Source organism: Micropterus salmoides, unplaced genomic scaffold (genome assembly GCF_014851395.1).
Source record: "Micropterus salmoides isolate LMB-PRFRI ecotype aquatic unplaced genomic scaffold, ASM1485139v1 Ms_hic_scaffold_10, whole genome shotgun sequence".
Classification (NCBI taxonomy): Eukaryota; Metazoa; Chordata; class Actinopteri; order Centrarchiformes; family Centrarchidae; genus Micropterus; species Micropterus salmoides.
The window spans coordinates 25,370,672-25,391,742 of NW_024040041.1; the positions used below are offsets into that span (position 1 = coordinate 25,370,672).

Below are 21,071 nucleotides of genomic sequence, written 5' to 3' on the forward strand. Positions count from 1 at the left end.
TGTTAATTTTTAACAATGCCTCATATTTTATAAACAAGCCATGTGTTTTTATATAAAATCTTAAATTGTAAAGTAACTTGTAACTGTAGCTGTTAAATAAATGTACTGATGTAAAAAAGGAAATATTTTTCTTTACTCATCTTAAGTAGGCTACAACTAGTACCTCAAATTAGTAGATGAGTACAGTATTTGAGTAATGTTACATTCCACCACCGTAAACCTGTTGTATGTGTCAGCTACGCAAGCAAAAAACAATTATTTACAGTATTTAATTATCAAATTCCTAAAACTCACATAATAATTAAATGTGGATGTGTCTTCTAAGCACACTGATATTTAAATCTGATCTATAGCCTATATAAATAAAATACAGAAAATAATATAAAAACTCTTTCCAATTTCCCATCGCGTTTTAACCAAACTTCCCACTGTCCGTGAAGGCAGCAATAGAGCATGGTGTGGAATGAACCAATCAGAGGCCTAGAAACATCAGCCAAGCTCTGGCCAAGCCTATCGGCAGATGGGCGATGGAGACAAAACTCACGGCAACCCCTGCCATCCGGCACCACTGCTTCTCATAGACGGGGAGGGTGGAGCAGCACTGCCGAGACGACTCTCACATCCAAGCACAACATACTTCGAGAGCCGCTTAAGAAAGAAAGAAACAAAACATCAGAAACAAGGTAAACTACGTATTGGTTTTAAAATGAGAAATTACTTTTCACTGCTCTTTCTATCTGTCGCTTTCTGTGTGTGTTTCTCTCTGATCTGACACAAAAATGTAAAACAAGTTGAACTGCTCAGTCCAGCATAACCAGCGTTAACGTTAAACATTTAGGCTACTCTTGCTACATCGTGCATATTAAGAGTTTTCTTAACCGGTTTGTAAATGAATGAAACAGGGAAGCATTTCTCTCGGGGATCTGTGACTCATCTGCAAAGCCAGGCAGCTTTTTGTATAAGTTAGTAGAACAAGAGTGGTAGAGTGAATATAAAGCTAAAACTTCTTCAATATTTTATTCCATTTTTTTACTTACCTGTCTGATTTGATTGAGTGTGCGCACTGAGTTAGATCTGTGCCTGATATTGCCTCCCCCAGCCATCCTTCATCCCTTGTTCTTAAATATTATTGGATGTCATCTGAACTGGTGTTGTTGCTGTTTTGAAGCAGTGATATTTAATTGCCTCTGGCAGGTCAGTTGCACAGAGAAAGCGATGATATATGGAACCTGGATGAGCTTTGGATAAACCATGTTCTCCTGGCCTGGAACCAGCGCTGTGGCGACTCAGGGACAACGATAATCAATAGTGAGAAAGGTCCATGACAGTCCCATTAATCCATTTAAGAAATGGCTGCCAGGGCTGCAGTGTAGAGCAGGGAGTCCTGTTGGGGCTGACATCAGGGCTTTCAGCTTAATGAACCACTTAAGAGAAAAAGACAAAAAACAGAGCAGGTATGCCATCCCAATGATACACAGTGGCTGTTAAGCTTTGACTCAGGTAGGGTTGCAGCAGGATGAAGACTGACAGTTGTTATACCATGCACATTTGCTTATCTGTCATATTGAATTCTACCATTCTAGTGTTATTAAAGAAATATATATTTCTAGTTTATATCAAGTTTCAAGTGCGTCAGGACAAAATGTTTTGTGAAATTATGATAAAGTGTTTCTTCAACCAAAAAAACCCTTCTGTGTTGTGACCGATGATAATAATAATTGTGTAATGCTGATTACTGTGATATTTTCTGAGACGGTTTTCTCACCATGAAAATCTCAAACCATTGCAGACCTACTCAGGAGAGATGGTAATTAGTGAAAGCCATGTTATATATAGACTCCGTAAGCCACATTTGTCAATACGTATTTACCCTGATTTTTTGAGGTAGAAGCAGTGGGACTAATGACCTCCAGTCCCTTCAGTCGATCTTGCGGTTGGTCACAAAAATCATGCAGAAATACAACTTGCATTCAGTTTGCCAAAAAGCAGACTTTTCCCTACTCCTGTATGTGTTTAATCTGAGGCTAGAGTCAGATCTCATCAAATGTTGATAAGGGAATGACTGTGCCTGTTATGACCGCATTTGTGCATTTTATTTAATGAAACTGACGTAACAGGTGAAGCCTTATAAATGTTATAATGGCACTGCAGCAAATTTGAATCTGCCCGTAGATTCAAATCTCAACACTACAGGTCAAAGTCATGTTTCTGCAAGATGTAGGCTACAGTATATTCATGCTGATCAAACAAGGCAACAACAAGCTGCTATATTCCAGCATGGAGTTTAATGTAGGGATCACGCATGTAACAGGAACAGCAAACATCTGGGATAGGTTCAGTGAAGCTGCAATCCTACTGGCTACACCATATTTTTGCAAGTGATGTCATTCTAAATTGTAATGCAAGTCATTTTCCTGATCTTCGTCTAGTCACTGAAGAAAAACGGTTCCATGTTGTCTTTTGTGTCTCCTCTAGAAAGATAAAGGAAGCCCAGTACAGCAAAAAGACAGAAAATAGCTGTAAAGATTGTCAGGTTTTGATTTCTGAATATTAATGTTAGCTGTATAGGTGCATCCTCAGAGGAAAGCCATCAGGAGAAATGTTTATAAAATTCAAACCCTGATGTTCTGTTGTGAGCTGTGCGTGTTGGTCCTGTTGAAGATGATCACATTGAGTGACGCTTATGGTCCAAAGTGTAAAGGTCACAACTAGTCCTTTTAGCAGTAAAATTTATAGATGCTATTACAAGTTATTGAATTACTTACGTCACGTTGTGCCACTTCATGTGTATGCTGCTTTCCAGCAATGCTAATAATTGGTCACATCAGATCAACGTCCACTTTTGTGGTGATTAGAGTCCACTTACAACGCTCTTGCACACTCTCTGCTGCAGCTCCAGGAGGAATCTAATTATTTGAGTGGCAAATAAATGTCAATTTCCTCATTAGTGCGCAGGTCAAGCAAACCAAGGCTAATCTTGTTGGATTTAGCTTCACCCGTTTCTCTGCCTGTGTCTTGCTGGGTTCAGCAGGAGACAAACTAAAATACTCTGACAAAACTCTGTGCAAAAGGATAGAAAGCCTGAATCTGCGGTTAGTGTGTAATCTGATTTCCTAGCAGTCTCTCTAAATTGTGTGTAGTTAAATTGCATCATGTCGGACAGGTTTTAGCTTCAGTTTTTGATACAATTCATGGAATTGCGCTCATTCTGTGTCTCCGTCCATCATGTGTGTCTGCTTTTCTGTATTCACCCGTCTCTTCACATCTCTCTTATCTGCTCTGTATTCATCCGTCTCGCTGCTCATCTCCTCTGTGTATCTCCATGTCTCTCTGTCCGTCTACCCCCTCCTCTCAGGCCAGTCTAGCCTAAGCAGTCATGTCGGCCAAAGCCATCTCAGAGCAGACGGGAAAGGAGTTTCTCTACAAGTACATCTGCACATCGGCAGCTGTCCAGAACAGATTCCGCTATGCCAACGTGACGGCCGAGACCGACTTTGACCGACTGGCGCAAGAGCACCCGTGGCTGCTCACAGAGGTGAGGCAGAAGAACCAGTTGTGAAAACATTGCATGCGGATGACGAAGTAAGATTTTCTTAAGCTGGGTGAGCAGTCAGTTTGTTATATCACACATTTATACCCCATAAATGCCTAAAGCAAAGTCTCCCTTAAGCTTGTGGAAAATGATCTCCTCTTTATGGAGACAATTACTTAGGCTGGCAGCAGAGTGCTCTCTTGGCGCTTGTTAGCAGAATCACAGACAGCAGAGTGATCCAACAGCTCTGTCACACTCTTGGTGGAAATGAAGTTTAAATGCAGAAGAGAACACAATAGTTATTTTCTCTTTTAATTTGCAAGCAGTAAACACAGGGAAATTCTCACTTGCCCTGTCGACAGGAAGATCAGAGATCAGCCATCAGTTATCACACAATCTACCACAAATACCGCTCCTGTCTAGAAAGCTACAAAATGTTATACTTTTTATTCTTTAACAGCCTATATAAAAATGTATTCCAAATATTATGACAATACTGGAGGAGGTGAAAGACCATGAACTGGTGGTCCACGTGTAACACTGCAGACCTCAAAGTTCAGGATAGTCGTAGAGGACTCGATGTGTTGGTTGTGTGCAACAGCAAGTGATTTCCTCATTGGTAGCTGTGTACATAAAGAACAATATCAACCAATCAAGATCAGCGACGGATAATTGGCCTTGTTTCTACATGAGTGGTGTGTGAGCCATGTGAAGAAACTAATGTTACCTTCACGTTCTCCCGGACTTCCGATGTTTTAATTTTATCCAATAATCTCACATGAAATTTGTGGAAAATTCAAGTGCTAAAATTCCTAAAATAACAGCAAAAATACAGTCGTGGAAGAAGTATTCAGATCCTGTATTTAAGTAAAAGTAGCAATAACCACACTGTAAAAATACTCCATCACAAGTCCTGCATTCAAAATGCTACTTATGTTAAGTAATGGTAGCAAAAGACAAATGGCCCGTTTGAGTGTTATTTTATATTATATTATTTCCTTATTATTGCTAATGCATCAATGTGTAAGAAGCATTTTGCTGTTGTTAGTCATGTTTGAGCTAACTTTAACTATCTTATATACTTTTATATACTGTTAATTTTTAACAATGCCTCATATTTTATAAACAAGCCATGTGTTTTTATATAAAATCTTAAATTGTAAAGTAACTTGTAACTGTAGCTGTTAAATAAATGTACTGATGTAAAAAAAGGATAATATTTTTCTTTACTCATCTTAAGTAGGCTACAACTAGTACCTCAAATTAGTAGATGAGTACAGTATTTGAGTAATGTTACATTCCACCACCGTAAACCTGTTGTATGTGTCAGCTACGCAAGCAAAAAACAATTATTTACAGTATTTAATTATCAAATTCCTAAAACTCACATAATAATTAAATGTGGATGATTCTCACTTGCCCTGTCGACAGGAAGATCAGAGATCAGCCAGGGTGGGATTTCAGTTCTCCAGGTACATGGCAGTCTGAAAGTGCTTACTCACTGCATCACCCTGCTTCCAGATCAACTCTCACTGCTCAGATAGACGGGATGTAATAGAAGTTTATTTAATTACTCTGTGACTCATCTTGCAGGATAAAATGTCATTCTCCCAGTCTCCCTCACGGCTGAAGGTTTTTATCTGTAAGGTACGAGGAGGATATGGAGGGCAGATAACTGGAGATATGTGCTGTGGTAGAATTCATTAGGAAATTGCATTAACTTTCACCCTCCGCCCTCTCTTTCTTTGCTTACTGGCGAGCACCCAGATACTAATGGGTCTATTGTCATAAGTCATTTTCTTTATCCGACTTGCAAGAGAGACGAAGCGTGCTCAGTTGGTGGGGGTTAGATGTAATTTCAGCATCAAAAGGGAATGACGTATATGAGAGATTCCTTTTTTGAATAATGTTCGTCCGTGATTAATAGTAAACAGACTTCATGTCTGAATCCAGGTCTGCAACTAACGGTCCTTTTCCTTTAATCTGCCAGTAATCTTCTTGATGAATTGCTGAATCGGTTGCTGGACACATCAAAAAACAGCCCATCACAATTTCCTAAAGCCAAAGTTGTCAACTTCAGATTGTTTGTTTTGTTAATATATTCAGATAATCAGTTTACTATAACAAAAAACTAGCAAACATTCCTATTTGAGAATTTGCACCTGATAAATGTTTGGCATTTTTTGCTTAAAGAATGACATTGACGATTAATTGATTATCAAAAAAGTTGCAGATTCATTTTGTGTTTATTGATTGAGAAGTTGTTTAAGCTCTAGAAAGAAAATCAATCGAGCAGTGAAGGGTCTAAGTGAAATGTCAGTAAGTAAGTAAGTAAGTAGGAGGTTTAAAATCAAGGGCAACTGGACTTGGTTGATATCAGTAATAGACTTTTTAATTAATAGTTTCAATTGATAACCAAGTCCAGTATGCTGCTTTCAACAAATAAATACTGTAAATAATATTGTCATGATATGAATGCAGCAGACATAGACATGTCCAGCTTTATTCAAATTCACACCAGTGAAATATATATTTCAGTGAGATTGCAGAATCAACTCTGCTTGGAATAAAATATGACATCAAATTCACTGTAGACTCTGCCCAACTTTTAAATTTGAAAATATCAGTTTGATGCCTTTCATTTAGGGCTAAATGTGAGTGCCTGTTGGTCCTGCTAAAATAGACAGTCTCTTATCTTCCTCCTCCAGCGGCTGGTGGTGAAGCCGGACCAGCTGATCAAGAGGCGAGGGAAGCTGGGCCTGGTCGGCGTCAACCTGGACCTGAACGGCGTCCGGGAGTGGCTGAAATCCCGCCTCATGAAAGAGACAACAGTACGTCATCCACACTCTCCCTCTTTACTGTTTCTCAGCCAATTACCTCCACCCACCCACACCCCCTGTTTGAGAGTGTGACACCCCTTCAATCAGTATTATCCCACTGCTTTATTCAGATCCTCCTCCTGTTGCCCTTTCCTTCACCCTTGTGCTCCGTTTTGCACTGATGCATTTGGTTTGTGTGTGTTTTTTTTTTTTTTTTTTTTTTTTTTTTACTGATGTATGTTTGCCTAAACAGCTGCCCAGATTGCTGAGGGGATTCAGTATCTGTCCACTGGTAGTAAATCAGTCCAGTCAACTGAAGCGCGTGCTGCTAGTAAATACACAGCTAGCCCATCTATCCAGTCAGCGTAACCACAGCACAAGAGATCCATCACTGTGCCACTGAGATACTGCTTTGCCTCATAAACCAAGAAGCAAGTTATGAAGAGACTGGTTCATAAAGCACTAAAGAAGAGCGTCTGTGGGTGTGTTGTAGCCAGTTCTGAGATTGCGTAGATGTATCTCTTCACAGATGAGATGAAACTGGCAGCAGCATCTAGAGGCAGTAAATAAGAATAAATTAAGCCACAGCTGTATTGTGGACAGTCACGGCAGTGTTTCGGTTTTTAGCTTCCCTCAGCCGTACTTTGTGGACAAAGATGTGTATTTTACTCTGGTGCCTTAAAATGTCTAAGGTGCGTTAAAGTCGAATAACTCTATGCAACCATCTTGGTCGCGTAAAATTAAAGAACAATTATGAAATTAAAAACCTTGTATGCAATCGCAATTGTAAAATGTGTTTGTCCCACTAACGTACTGCTAGTCTATTTGGTCTTTTGCCATGCTAGTGGCTAATTTGTCCAGTACTTTGGTACCCACAAAACTAATGACATTCATCAGCCTCAGCTGTACTTTGTGCTTACTGCTAATTAACAAATGTTAGCACGCTACCACACTAAGCTAAGATGATGAAACCCTGTTAAACATCTGCATGTTAGCGCTGTCATTGTGAGCATATTAGCATTTAGCTCAAAGCAACACTGTACCAAAGTACAGCCTCACTTAGCCGCTGGTTCCCTTAAAACATGTAAGATGCATTAATATAGAATAAATCTGTAAACAAATGCAACCATCTGGGTCTTATAATAAGTAAGAAAGCTGGTTCAATCCCGGGACCAGGATAAAATCAGGGTGTGGCTTGCCCTCCTTTCTGCAAAAGTGAAGCTCCCCTGAATAAATAACCATTTGGAACACCATTTAGAGGAACAAGTTGGATTAGATACCAGTAGCTGTAAATAACGTCACTTGCATCCTTTCAATTTCTTGTTTTTCATAATGTTATTTACAAATTGCTCATGCAGTCGCCCACAATGCTTTGATATTTTGTGTAAGCAGTGGTTTAATTGAATCATTCATTTATCAATTGCGTTCACAACATGAATGGCTTTTCTTTTTTTCTTCTGTGTGGCAGTAATGGAGGTGTCAGTTCATTTATCTGAATCGGCCTGAGCCCCTTGTGGGTTGTTTAGTCAGATAGGCTTTCTTTTTTTCCCCCACCTGTCACCAACCTCCGTTTTTTATTTGCGCTCTTCAAAATGGCAACTCCCTCTCTCCCTTTCATTATTTTGTTCTGTTCTCTCCGGCTGGCCGCTCTTAGCCGGTCGCTGGTTACTTTGTGCCTGTTGGCCTTTAACAGACGAGCGATGACAGCCTCACTAAATGAGCTGTGGCTGTGTTAGCTGGACTTTGCCTGGAAAAATACATGATGACATTTTCTTCTTTCTCCTTCTCAACCTGCCTGCCTTCTGCTCTTGAAACTTCAATTCTCTTGTGAGGAAGAGGTGGTTCTGTGTTAATTAATTTATTCATTTATCATTAATTTACCTTTTGTCCCTTCTTCCCACCAGTCCAGGAAGTATGTCTGAGCATATGAATGGGGAATGATGCATTAATATGGAAACAAACACAATCTGAAGACCAGTGAGATGCTGTAGTGTCCATTTTTAACTAATAGTTCAACTTAACACATTGTTTTGCTCCTAAATATTTCTTTATCTACTAAGCAATTCATCTCCTTAAGATAATTATTTTGTTAATGATCCTCAGGTGGGAAAAGCAAAAGGCGTTCTAAAGAACTTCCTCATCGAGCCATTTGTCCACCACAAGCAGGTAAAGCACTTCTTACACATCTACTACGTGATTATAATACTAAATGTCTGGTAAAGACACGTTTTATTATTGCCATCTGTGATAAATGTCCATTGTTCAGGAGGAGGAGTTCTACGTGTGCATCTACGCCACCCGGGAGGGTGACTATGTGCTGTTTCACCACGAGGGTGGGGTGGATGTGGGAGATGTGGACGCCAAGGCTAAGAAGCTGCTAATTGGGGTGGACGAAAAGATCAGCGAAGACTCTGTGAAGAAAGAGCTGCTGACACACGTCCCCAACGACAAGAAAGCGTGAGTCCGATGGAAAAAGTATTTGTAGGGCAGTGATTCAATACTTCAGCTTTGTGTCAGTGATATAGAGTAAATATAGTAGAGTGGCATTCATCAAACTCAGCCTAGAGAGTTAAACCAAGAGCTCTGTGATGACGTTTCACTTAAATTCATTGTTATCTTGTTATCTACCTGGTGTATATTTGGCCGTCGAATACCATTGATGCTTAAGCAGAACTCATGTTTTATAGCATGTCGGCATATATTCAGTCTCATACCCCTAATTGTTGAAGCTCATTTGTGCAAGCTGTTTAAATGGGAATTGATGACTGGATTTTTCCAGTGACAAATAAAAAGGTATTTTATTTTGAAGCTGTAACTCCGTATTTGCTAAATAATGTGTGCTCTAATAAGAAGCAGATCGACTTCAGTTGATTGACTTCAGTTTTCTCTACAGCACAGCTGTGGTTATTTTGATGAAGACAACGGAAATGTGCAAACTCATTATTGCTTTCCCTCTCAGTCTGTTATGATTTGTGGCACTTATTAATAACCTGTGACCAGCAGATGAAAACAAAAGTGTCACACAAATGAAGTAAGAGAAAGCCCTTTGATATTGGCAGTAAATGTGGGGGGAGCAGGGGGAGATGGGCGGATGGTTTCCATTAGACAAACGACAAACTCCCTCCTCTGCTTCGCCTTTCTTCGATCAGCCTCCGCCCCCAGCCTATTTTACACCACATCCACATTCACAGCACGTCCGTTTATTTTGATGGGTACGATACAGTGGCTCACCCCCTCCGACCCCTCCTATCCATCTCTCCGGCAGATTCTGGCCAGACTCACTGTCTTGGCTGACATTGAAGAAGCTGCCCCAGAAATCACTCTGCCAACCCCAGCTCACCGCCTCACACCATGCACTCTTTCCCTCATGCTCCTCTTACTCTCTGGACTCAAAACATGAGTGGCACTCTGCCACTTTTTTCTGCTCTCCCATCAGAAGCAGACATGGAAAGCTGAGTCACAGGTCACAGTTTTCCCCCCACAGGCCAGTCAGAGTCCATACAACAAAAGCTTCGTGCTGCCTGCACAACTGACAGGCAGGAGAGGAGAGCAAAACACTGCCCCCCCCTCCAATCCTCTCCAGCAACCCCCTACTCCTCACTGTTCTGTTTTGACATGTGAAGGAGGAAGCAAATTAGATTTTTCCTTCTCTACAGCAATGTAGTAACTTACATTGTTGTTGTTCTAAGGGAAATTGTGTTTGTAGATCATCATAGTACAAATAATAGTGTGTGTGTGTGTGTGTGTGTGTGTGTGTGTGTGTGTGTGTGTGTGTGTGTGTGTGTGTGTGTGTGTGTGTGTGTGTTTTAAAAAAAAAAAATCCTATACATTTAGGACTGCACCTAATGATTCTTTTCATTGTCAATTAATCTACTAATTGATTTTATCAATTAATCAATTATTTTGTATGGAAAATATCGGAAAATAGTGAAAAATGCTTTTTACAATTTCCCAGAGCACAAGGTGGTCTTCAGATTTCTTGTTTGTCCAACAGTCCAAACCCTAAAATATTCACTTTACAGTAATATACAACAGAGAGAAACAGAATATACTGTCATTTAAAAATATATTACCCGCAAATCAGAAGGTGATCAATAAACTAATTGATTCAGCTGTAATGTGATTATAACTCCTTATATTGTAATATGATTAACCAGGCATCAACAGATCATTCTAGTGCTGATCATTCAAGGAGTTTCATGTGTTGAATATCATCTCTGCAGGCTCTTGGCCAGCTTCATTGTTGGGCTCTTCAACCTGTATGAGGACCTGTTCTTCACATACCTGGAGATCAATCCACTGGGTAGGTTGTTTTTGTTTATTTGTTAGTTTTTCTCAAATCCTGAATACCTTGTGCTGTGTCTTAACAAGCAATCATGATGGCATATTATCATCTTATTCCAACACAGATTCATAAATATGTTATCAGATTATGAAATTGGAAAGGGGGACATCAAAGGGAAATTGGCGATGAGAACATCAATGCATAATAAAACGTTGTGAAACCATGAGGCAGAAGTTGATTCTGCCACATTTTTCAACACTGAGGGAGGAAATCATTAAATAATTCAAGCACTTGCTGTTTGATGAAGGCGGCGTTTGTTTATAATTGAGTAATTTGGCACCAGTACATGCCCTCTGGCAGCTATTCCTGTGGATATAGCAAGGCTGCTGAGGCTGGCGCGCCCTGCTTTGATGTCACATCGTCCCCCTCTTCACCTCCCGTCCACGTCCTGCAGGGACAGCAGGAAATGTTGTGGTCACCTGTGCCTGAGCATGGCATCCTCCCATGATCTATTTAAAGGTGGTTGTTTGTGCTTCTGTTGGAATATAGATCTTAACATTTGTCCCCCCGCCTCCCCCCCCTTCTGTCAGTGGTCACAAAAGATGGAGTGTACGTACTGGACATGGCAGCCAAGATTGATGCCACAGCTGACTACATCTGCAAGGCCAAGTGGGGCGATGTGGAGTTCCCTCCGCCCTTTGGCAGGGAGGCCTATCCTGAGGTGAGGGGAGGGACTGGAGAGAGAGACCTAGCAATGCATCAGATTTCAATCTGTCAGCAACAAATAGCTGGTGTTGTTCTCCAAAAGAGGAAACAAGCTTGCTGGGGGAGTTCAGTAGGCTGTAAATTGAGCAAATTACCAATCTCATCATTTCAAATTACATTGTCAATGTAGAAAATCTCAGCATTATATCTAAACTGTACATTTCTCAGTTGATAAGATGCATGTCTCACAGTAAATAACTGGTTTGGATTTGATTATTTACAGTTTACTTTTAAATGAATAGGGTCAGCTATGATCTAGACTCATGTGGTGCAGTTACATAAGATGCAAATAGTTTCATTTCAAATGCCTGAAGAAGAAGAGGAACTCTCAGTGGGTTTTCCCGCTACTTCTGCTCTGTACCAGCCCATGTCCCAGCTGCTCCATGTGGAGTTAATGAGGAAGGGCACTATCAACACACAGCTGTTAATCAGCCTTCATGACTTATTCTGTAGAGCTATGGAGGAATAGATATATCCTCAAGTAAAAGGTTGTCACCGACCTCTGCATAATGTCAGAATATATTGAAGTCATGTCAAATACTGTTATAAGATGAATGAGATGCTTTATTTTATTTTTTTAAAAGACCTGATTTTGTGAAGTGATTTTTTTTTTTTATAGAAACTAAGCTCATAGTAATATTAAACACCTGTAGTATGAAGGCATTCTAATGTATTTTCCTAGCCCTCAGTGTCTGCTATTGAAGAATTAATAAATAAGAGCAGAGCTCAATAATAAACACAATGTGGGTGAAAGTAAAGAAAATAGTAAGTGTTTGTGTATACAGGACTTCTTTCTATTTTTGTCTGATGCATGTAAGAGCTCGTTTGAGACAGACTGTCTGTGTAGCAGACGGGCTGGCCTAATTGGGCTGCTGTGAGTCTAGAGTGGAGATGAGGGACAGCGGGAGCCTTTGATTGGGAACTTTTTTACTCTCAGCCACCAGCTGTGACACTGACTGTCACAAACAACCACTGATGCACACCACATCACTCTTAATAATTATACAATATTTCAAATTAATGTAGCCAACTGAAAGTCCTGCTCTGATTTATGGCTCCAATCGCATACACACCCCACCTCTGTAGCATTCATATAACCCTTCTCTCACCTATTTGACCTTTCATTTGACTTTTACAGGAGGCCTACATTGCTGACCTTGATGCCAAGAGCGGTGCCAGTCTCAAACTGACGCTGCTCAACCCCCGAGGCAGGATCTGGACCATGGTAGCGGGAGGAGGTGCCTCGGTGGTGTACAGGTACACAGTGCCCGACCAAACCACATAAAACAAAGCCTGAATAGGACACCTGTGTAATCTCAACACATGTATAATCTCAAAAAGTCCAACTGGATGTTTTCTACTGGTTGCTTAAATTGTCTCTTGACTGCATCCTCACTACAGTGATTCCACTAAGCATAATTGGGTTTAGCATTAGGAGAGTATGCCAGTGATGCAGTAGTGAGTGACAGAGCAGCAGCTCAGACTTTGCCTGTTCAGCTGGATTCTTAGATCCATTATAGTGAGAGTCTGGAGGAATGAGCAGTGTCTCCCTCGCTCCGCCGTCTGTCGAGGGTGTAAAGCGTGACATACAGATGCATCAGCCATGACTAATTATTCCCTCTGTGCTCTGTTAAGTTGCTGTGTCTGTTTACAGTGCAGTATTAATTCAAAACAGATGTAATGTTCAAATGCATTCTGAAGTTTAGAGCTCAAGTTGATGATCATCTACTGTTTCTTAAAACTGTGTTCATTGTTGGAGGAATTGCTTTTTCCTCTGTGTTGGTGACTCACTCATGTAAAACTCACCTAGTGACACGATCTGTGACCTGGGTGGCGTCAATGAGCTGGCCAATTATGGGGAGTATTCAGGAGCACCAAGCGAACAGCAGACCTATGACTACGCCAAGACTATCCTGTCTCTAATGACCAGAGAGAAGCACCCAGATGGTAGGAAAACTGCTCGGTCCAACGTTTTCATGTGTACTCAAAGTAGTCCCCCCCCCGCTAAAACTTTCCATGATAATTTTTTCCAGGAAAGGTATTGATCATTGGGGGAAGCATTGCAAACTTCACAAATGTTGCTGCAACATTTAAGGTACAGTGTCGCATGCTTTTTTGTTTATGTAGTAGCCTTGCTTTTACTTACTCAATATCAAGTTACTCCCTGAGCATATCCTTGTCTGTTCTAGGGGATTGTTCGAGCTATCAGAGACCATCAGGGGCTACTAAAGGAGCATGAGGTCACCATTTTTGTCCGTCGTGGAGGCCCCAACTACCAGGAAGGTCTCAGAGTGATGGGAGAAGTTGGTATGTTGTACATTCTTACTTTACATTGATTTAAACTTACAAGCATAAAAGCACGCGTTGAGTGCATTTTTATCTGCAAACACCTGCTTTTTTTTTCATAACCCACACTTAATTTGGTTCTGTCTGCTCTCCGCAGGCAAGACCACTGGAATCCCCATCCATGTCTTTGGCACAGAAACTCACATGACTGCCATTGTTGGCATGGCACTGGGATACCGGCCAATCCCCAACCAGCCTCCTGTTGCTGCCCACACTGCCAACTTTCTCCTCAATTCTAGCGGCAGCACATCGGTATGACACATACTGACTTCACGAAGACAAATGGGCTGTTGTGATGTTGTCTGCTCACTGTGAAGTGAATTTACATCAGCTCCACCAATAGTGTGCTGCTGTCTAGTGGCAGAGTGACCAGAAGACCTGCATGCCATAGCCTCTTTTTCAGTTATTACTGTCTTGTCCTGTTAGTGAACCAGATTATCAGAAGCCCAGTGGCTCTTTTGTATAAGAGAATTGCAGGGCATTGTGCACTGCTCTCACTCAAATAGGAGGAACTCAAGGAACGCACTGCGACCTCCCCAGGGCATCCATTAAGACTGTGGTGTGTAGGCTTTCAGCAAAGTGAGCGTGTCTGTCTGCATGTGTGCGCATACATTCATGTATTTTTTTCTTTCTTGTATATATGTAATGGTAGATGTATGATAAAAAAATGACAAGGAGAAATTGAATATCATATGTAGCGTATATTGTAAAATACAACATGGTACATATCAAGTATTACAAAGAAGAGGTCATAAAGAAAGAGCATGCAATTACATGAACAGTTTTTTGTTGAAAGCTTTTGTTTTCAGTTAGCTTAAAGCTCTAAAATCCAGTGAGTCATCCTTGACATAGCTGTACTTGTGTAGCCGATGGCATGAAAGATGAAGAACACTAACACTCATTGTGTAACTTGTGTGCAGGTGATGTCTTATAAAATAATTTGAATGTTAGAGGCTTGCTCTTTCAACAAACGTCTAAAATATTTAAGGACCACTGTTTTGACGTTTTTTACAGTCAAAGCAGGTCAATTCTCAACAGAGCTGTCCTCATTAGCACACTCACTTTTTCAAATATGCATAGCAGGATAAAAAATGGATGAATCTTTTTTTTTTTTCCTTTCTTTTTGTAATTTCCAGACCCCTGCATCCAGCAGAACTGCGTCTTTTTCCGAAAACAGAGCCAAAGTTGAGAGCTCGCCAGCCAAGAAGACCAAAACTGGAGCTCCTATTGGTGAGAAAACCAACACACACGCACACAGACAAACACACACTGCACTGGGAAATATTTGCACTGTGAAAACAGAGGCTTTGATGTGTTTTCTTACAAGGGTCCACTGCTGGGCAGTGTGATAGGTAGAAAAGCCATGTGATCATTCATGGTTGAGTTTAAGTGTTATAGCGCCCCCTTTGGACAGCTGGAGGACTCTGCAATCCACAAATCACTACAATTGAAGTTCAGTGTACTGATATATGATTGCACGCATACAAACCTAATCCAATACATCTTAAAGGTCAACTTGCCTTTATTGTTGCTTGTTCTTGTTGTAATGTAGAAAATCAATAGGCAACTTAATTACAATCCCAGACCTCTGAAACATGTTATCTGTCTACTTTGTTTTTCTTATTGATAGCCAAATTCATTCAATCAAATCATTTACAGTAGTGTCTGTTCTGTTCACGTGGATCTGTCACTTTCTGGCTGTGTGAAATATTGATTTAATAAAGAAAATATTTGTTTTCTTCCCAGTTCCTGAAAGGTCTAAAAAGCAATGAGTTTTTTTTTTTTTTAATATAACAGCTTTTTCTTTCCCTGTAGCCAAGGCAACTACCCTCTTCAGCAAACACACCAAGTCCATAGTGTGGGGTATGCAGACTCGGGCGGTGCAGGGCATGCTGGACTTTGACTATGTCTGCTCCAGAGATGAGCCATCTGTCGCAGCCATGGTCTACCCATTCACGTAAGTGTGCTCTGTCCTCCCTCATTAGTTTGTGTTTACTTTGCTCTGCTGTCAGTGGAATGGATCTTAATTGTCCATTCAATGTAATAAAATAATAAAAAGTAAACCGTGTCCTGTCACTGTGTGACAAATGCTGTTCTGCGTGGCTGCCTTTCAGGGGAGACCACAAACAAAAGTACTACTGGGGCCATAAAGAGATCCTCATCCCTGTGTATAAGAACATGAGTGACGCCATGAAGAAGCACCCAGATGTGGACGTGCTCATCAACTTTGCCTCTTTGCGTTCAGCCTTTGATAGCACCATGGAGACCATGCACTACCCACAGGTAAATGCACCATCACCCTGTATCATCTGCAAGGTACGTAACAGCAGAAAAAGGAAAGAAAAAGAGAAAAAAAGTTAAGCCTTTCCATTCATTTGCTTTCAGATTCACACCATTGCCATCATCGCTGAGGGAATCCCTGAAGCCCATACCAGGAAGATCATCAAGGCCGCAGATGAGAAGGGTGTTACAATAATTGGACCAGCAACCGTTAGTCTTGCTTCACTTTTCATTAGATTTACCACAATTTCTCTCTGTGTTCTTCTATCTAAGAAAATTAGCAAATCCGTGTGTGTGTTCGTGTGTGTCCAGGTTGGAGGAATCAAACCAGGCTGTTTCAAAATCGGAAACACAGGAGGCATGCTAGATAACATCCTCGCCTCTAAGCTCTATCGTCCAGGCAGTGTGGCCTACGTGTCCCGCTCAGGCGGCATGTCCAATGAACTCAACAACATAATCTCCCGCACCACTGATGGTGTTTTTGAAGGTGTGGCCATTGGTGGGGACAGGTATGTAGCTGTCTTTTTATCTGCAGCATGTCCGCATGTGAGTTTGGATTGATGTGTAATTTCGGCCTTTTTCTGCAGATACCCAGGTTCTGTGTTTACTGACCATGTGCTCCGCTACCATGACAGTCCTGGAGTAAAGATGATTGTAGTGCTGGGAGAGGTGAGGAATAAATCTACGTGCACGGGTGCCTGCAGCAAGCCAACAGTTATTGATTTTCTACATCCTGGATCTGTCTCTGCCTTCTACAGATTGGAGGCACAGAGGAGTACAAGATTTGCCAGGCTATTAAACAGGGCAGGATCACAAAGCCAGTGGTGTGCTGGTGTATTGGCACCTGTGCCACGATGTTCTCCTCAGAGGTGAGAGGGCAGATGTTGAGTCTGGTGCATTTCAGGCACTGTTAGGCAGCTGCATAATGAAAGATGTAAGAAATTAAAGACATTTCTGACCGAATGTCCCCCCTAGGTTCAGTTTGGCCATGCAGGAGCCTGTGCCAACCAGGCCTCTGAGACAGCAGTAGCTAAAAACACTGCTCTCAAGGAGGCTGGTGCCTTTGTCCCCAAGAGTTTCGATGAGCTGGGAGACATCATTAAGTCAGTGCACACTGCCATATGCATTCAGTTCATCATGCTAACATATTTTGTTAGCGTTACTTTGTAATTATTCCTAGCTCATCTTACAGTCTTCTGTGTCTTTTTCATCCACGCAGATCTGTTTATGATGACCTTGTTGCAAAAGGAGTTATCCAGCCAGCCGAAGAGATGCCTCCTCCCACTGTGCCAATGGATTACTCTTGGGCGCGAGTGAGTATGTCTCTGAACACACCTGAACGAGACCAGTATGAATCAAGCTTTGAGCTATCAGATGAGGGCAAAGTAAAGCTGAAATAAATTCATATTGTTTTATAATGAGACAGATGGATCACAACGAGTACATGGAGTGAAATGTTTGCCTTTTTTTCTTCTTGCTCTGCAGGAGCTGGGCCTGATCCGTAAGCCTGCTTCCTTCATGACCAGTATCTGTGACGAGAGGGGTCAGGAGCTCATCTACGCAGGCATGCCCATCACAGAAGTCTTCAAGTCAGAAATAGGCCTGGGAGGAACTCTGGGGCTTCTCTGGTTCCAGAGGAGGTCAGCCTCTAAACCTAGTAGCCGCAATGAACAAACTCTTGAGAAATCCTTGAACCACATAACCATTGTTGTTTCCCTCTCTGTGTGCAGGTTGCCGAGGTATGCATGCCAGTTTATTGAGATGTGCCTGATGGTGACTGCTGATCACGGCCCTGCTGTATCCGGAGCACACAACACTATTGTCTGTGCTCGAGCTGGCAAAGATCTCATCTCCAGCCTCACCTCCGGTCTCCTCACCATCGTAAGAAGCTTAAATCTATGATGCATGTGATTTACTGACCTGCAAAAGTCCACCATAAGTATGTCTTTTTCCTTTTTGTCACTTTTCAGGGTGACCGCTTTGGAGGTGCTCTGGACGCTGCAGCAAAGCAGTTCAGCAAGGCATTTGACAGCGGCATGCTGCCCATGGAGTTTGTCAACAAGATGAAGAAGGATGGCAAGCTGATCATGGGCATTGGACACAGAGTCAAGTCGGTGAGTACCACGGCTCCTTAGCATATGTGTATCCAGTGTGGACAGCAGCAGAATGGGCTTTAAATCAGAACATCACAATATTAAATAACCTAGGGAACAGAGCTGTACTGCACTGAAGAGAGCTAAAGATGGAGGAAAATGAGATTGATGGAAGGAAGATTTTGAATGAAAGGGAATCCTGTGCTTCCCCAGATTAACAATCCAGACATGAGAGTCCAGATCTTGAAGGACTTTGTGAAGCAGCACTTCCCCTCCACCCAGCTGCTGGACTACGCTCTAGATGTAGAGAAGATCACCACATCCAAAGTAAGATTTATCCCTTCATCTCGTCATTCACAGCCTTTACTAAATGGTGACACACTACATTTTTAAATAACATAATCCTCCTTTCCCTGTGTGTTTTGTTGTAATAGAAACCCAACTTGATCCTGAACGTGGATGGTTTCATCGGTGTGGCCTTTGTGGACCTGCTCAGGACTTGTGGTGGTTTTACACGGTGAGCCAATAAGTGCTGGCCATCTTTGCAATACTTACATTTATACAGTTTATTGTTCCTCTTGAAAAGGAACACATTTACTACATTTAAGACAAACTAGAGAAATAGGCTTTATAGCTACATTTCTATGTTGAAGTCATGTAGCAGGAGAATGGAGGTCCAAGGTTGTTTGGCAACTTCAATCTTTGTTTTCAGGTATCTTCTCCATAACACCTTGGAATAATTTAGAGCCAAATGTACACAAGTATAAGGCTCATGTATGTAGTGTCAGCCTGCACTTCAGTCATTGTCAATATGTTTGTGTTCTGTATAAAATATCTTTGTCCATCATGCCCACCACAGAGACGAGGCTGATGAGTTTGTGGAAATTGGAGCTCTGAATGGCGTCTTTGTCCTGGGACGTAGCATGGGATTTATTGGTGAGTCATTTCTGCTATTTTAATGTGTGCAAGATGGCAAACACTTCTGCCTTGTATGACAATCAGTCCTTCCTTTTCACATCTCCTCAGGACACTACCTGGACCAGAAGAGGCTGAAGCAGGGTCTGTACCGCCACCCCTGGGATGACATATCCTATGTGCTCCCAGAGCACATGTCCATGTAATCAGAGGGACTAAAGCAGAGAGTGTCGGCCCTCTGTCACCCCAGTCCCTCGCCCATACTGTGATCTGTCACCGCAAAGCAGTGGCATAATATAAGAAAGATGTTGCTATTACTATAGCTGCAAATTGCAAATATTAAAAATAGGAGTGTGCTATTAGTTTTGGAAACCTGTTAGTGCTGCAGTTCTGTGTAAAACCTGATAAACTGTGAAGCTCCGGTCAGGGTCTGTCAATGTGTTCGGGAGATTTGTAGATGAATCGGGTATAAAGGTGAGGGGGAAAAAGTGGATTATTCAACTACTGACCACCACCTCTCTCTCATGGCTAGTCAAGTACTGTTATTTAGCCACAAATATAACACCATTGTTGTATTAACCAAGCATGTGTGTCTATATAACAGACTGTCGTGTCTTCATTGTGCCACTTGAGAACTGTGAGCTTGCCACAAGGGTGAACATGTAGTGCAATAATGCCTATAATACGATAACATACTGTAGATCAGAGCTTTATTTATGTATATGTGTAGAAATGATGACTACTAAATGGTACAATGTTATGTTTAGAATTTTCGCAAATGTTTTTGACACACTGGCCAAAATGAAACATCAGTCTTACTGCTTACTGTGACAAAAGGGACTATTTTAGGACTATTTTATGAGTCATTCCTGGCCTCTGTTGGAAGTTAAGTATTGTTGAACAAAAAAATAAATGTCATTTAAATGTTTTTTCTTTCTGTAGTTAATTAACTTGATTAGGATATTTTGCAATAAGCCCCAGAATACACTTATAGTACCATCTTCTTTTTTTTTTTCAAGGTCAACTAGGTCTTGATATTGTGAATATAAAGGCACTTATCCCAATACAATAAGATGAATTATTGAATATTTCTGTCGCCACTGCAAATAATTTTAGGAGTTAAATGCCGTCATATATTTTATATTCACATGATGTTCCATCCATCCATCTTCAACTGCTTATCTGGAGCCAATCCCAGCTGACATTGGGCGAAAGGCGGGGTACACCCTGGACAGGTCGCCAATCCATCGCAGGGCTCACATGATGTTACGTCTTCATATTTAAACTGCATCTTACTGTTTCATTTCTCTGTTAAAGTAGTACTTTAAAGGTCATTACAAACCCATTAATACTCACTGCCTTATTTTATTTGAACAAAACCAGTGACTATGACTAGATACAAGTCTCACCTTAGGATATTTGACACACCTTTCAAATTCCTAAGTTTGTATCCAATGGAGAGAAACTTTATGTGGACAATCTGCTCATAATTGTTAGACTCTTGAGTGCAGGAAGAAAAACTCTCCTCTTAAATTCTGAAATTAAGGAAAATTATACATTTTCCCTCAATTCGTGAGTTTAAAAAAAGTGTGGCAGCCATCATCAGTGTCATATTTTATGTGAATGTTACAAAACTAGAAAAGCTCTGTGGACAACCAGAAATCTCACACAATGTTTTTAACTGTTTCAATGTGAACTAAACGTGCCTCTGTATTGACTTGTGTAATGACAACTGTGTAATTGAGTAAAATAAAATGCATTTAATCTAATGTGATAATACAATATGTGTGTTTGTGTGCAGCATTATCTTTAAAATAGTATAGTTAACTTCCTGGAAATATTAAATTGTTAATAGACGGCATGTGTTAGGGTTGGGAAACTTACATGGCTTCCCTTTTAGATCTACAACTCTTGCACATCCTTTATCTCTTCAGACTCACTTCAGCTGCTCCACTCTGCTTGTTACAAACATGCTTAATATACACGAGTTTTAAAATCGGTAGAATTTGTAGAATGTGCATTAATAACTCTATTAT

At 41.1% G+C, this 21,071-nt stretch overlaps 1 protein-coding gene across 2 annotated transcripts; it reads left to right on the forward strand.

The window, feature by feature from the left end:
* Positions 1–525: 525 nt before the first annotated feature.
* aclya (ATP citrate lyase a) lies at positions 526–20,804 on the forward strand. Of its 2 annotated transcripts, XM_038704712.1 has the most exons (28): positions 526–683; positions 3,356–3,535; positions 6,241–6,363; positions 8,455–8,517; positions 8,618–8,808; positions 10,575–10,654; positions 11,227–11,357; positions 12,540–12,658; positions 13,212–13,348; positions 13,435–13,496; positions 13,591–13,708; positions 13,845–13,999; positions 14,884–14,977; positions 15,563–15,704; positions 15,862–16,030; positions 16,133–16,237; positions 16,340–16,536; positions 16,615–16,696; positions 16,786–16,896; positions 17,003–17,130; positions 17,247–17,340; positions 17,513–17,667; positions 17,758–17,908; positions 17,998–18,141; positions 18,334–18,447; positions 18,555–18,637; positions 18,980–19,056; positions 19,147–19,241. In XM_038704712.1, the coding sequence occupies exons 2-28, from the start codon at positions 3,377–3,379 to the stop codon at positions 19,239–19,241; spliced, it is 3,279 nt and encodes a 1,092-aa protein (XP_038560640.1). In that variant the 5' UTR covers positions 526–683; positions 3,356–3,376. The 2 variants fall into 2 exon arrangements, with proteins under 2 accessions (XP_038560640.1, XP_038560649.1); XM_038704721.1 differs by lacking the exon at positions 526–683 and having other exon boundaries at positions 3,377–3,535; positions 19,147–20,804.
* Positions 20,805–21,071: the final 267 nt, after the last annotated feature.

Excerpts from the sequence above, each read along its gene's own strand:
- aclya (XM_038704712.1), top strand. The coding sequence starts at position 3,377 with ATGTCGGCCAAAGCCATCTCAGAGCAGACGGGAAAGGAGTTTCTCTAC. Across the intron at positions 16,238-16,339 it reads CAATAATTGGACCAGCAACC|GTTGGAGGAATCAAACCAGG; the intron begins GTTAGTCTTGCT and ends GTGTGTGTCCAG. Across the intron at positions 16,537-16,614 it reads GTGGCCATTGGTGGGGACAG|ATACCCAGGTTCTGTGTTTA; the intron begins GTATGTAGCTGT and ends CTTTTTCTGCAG.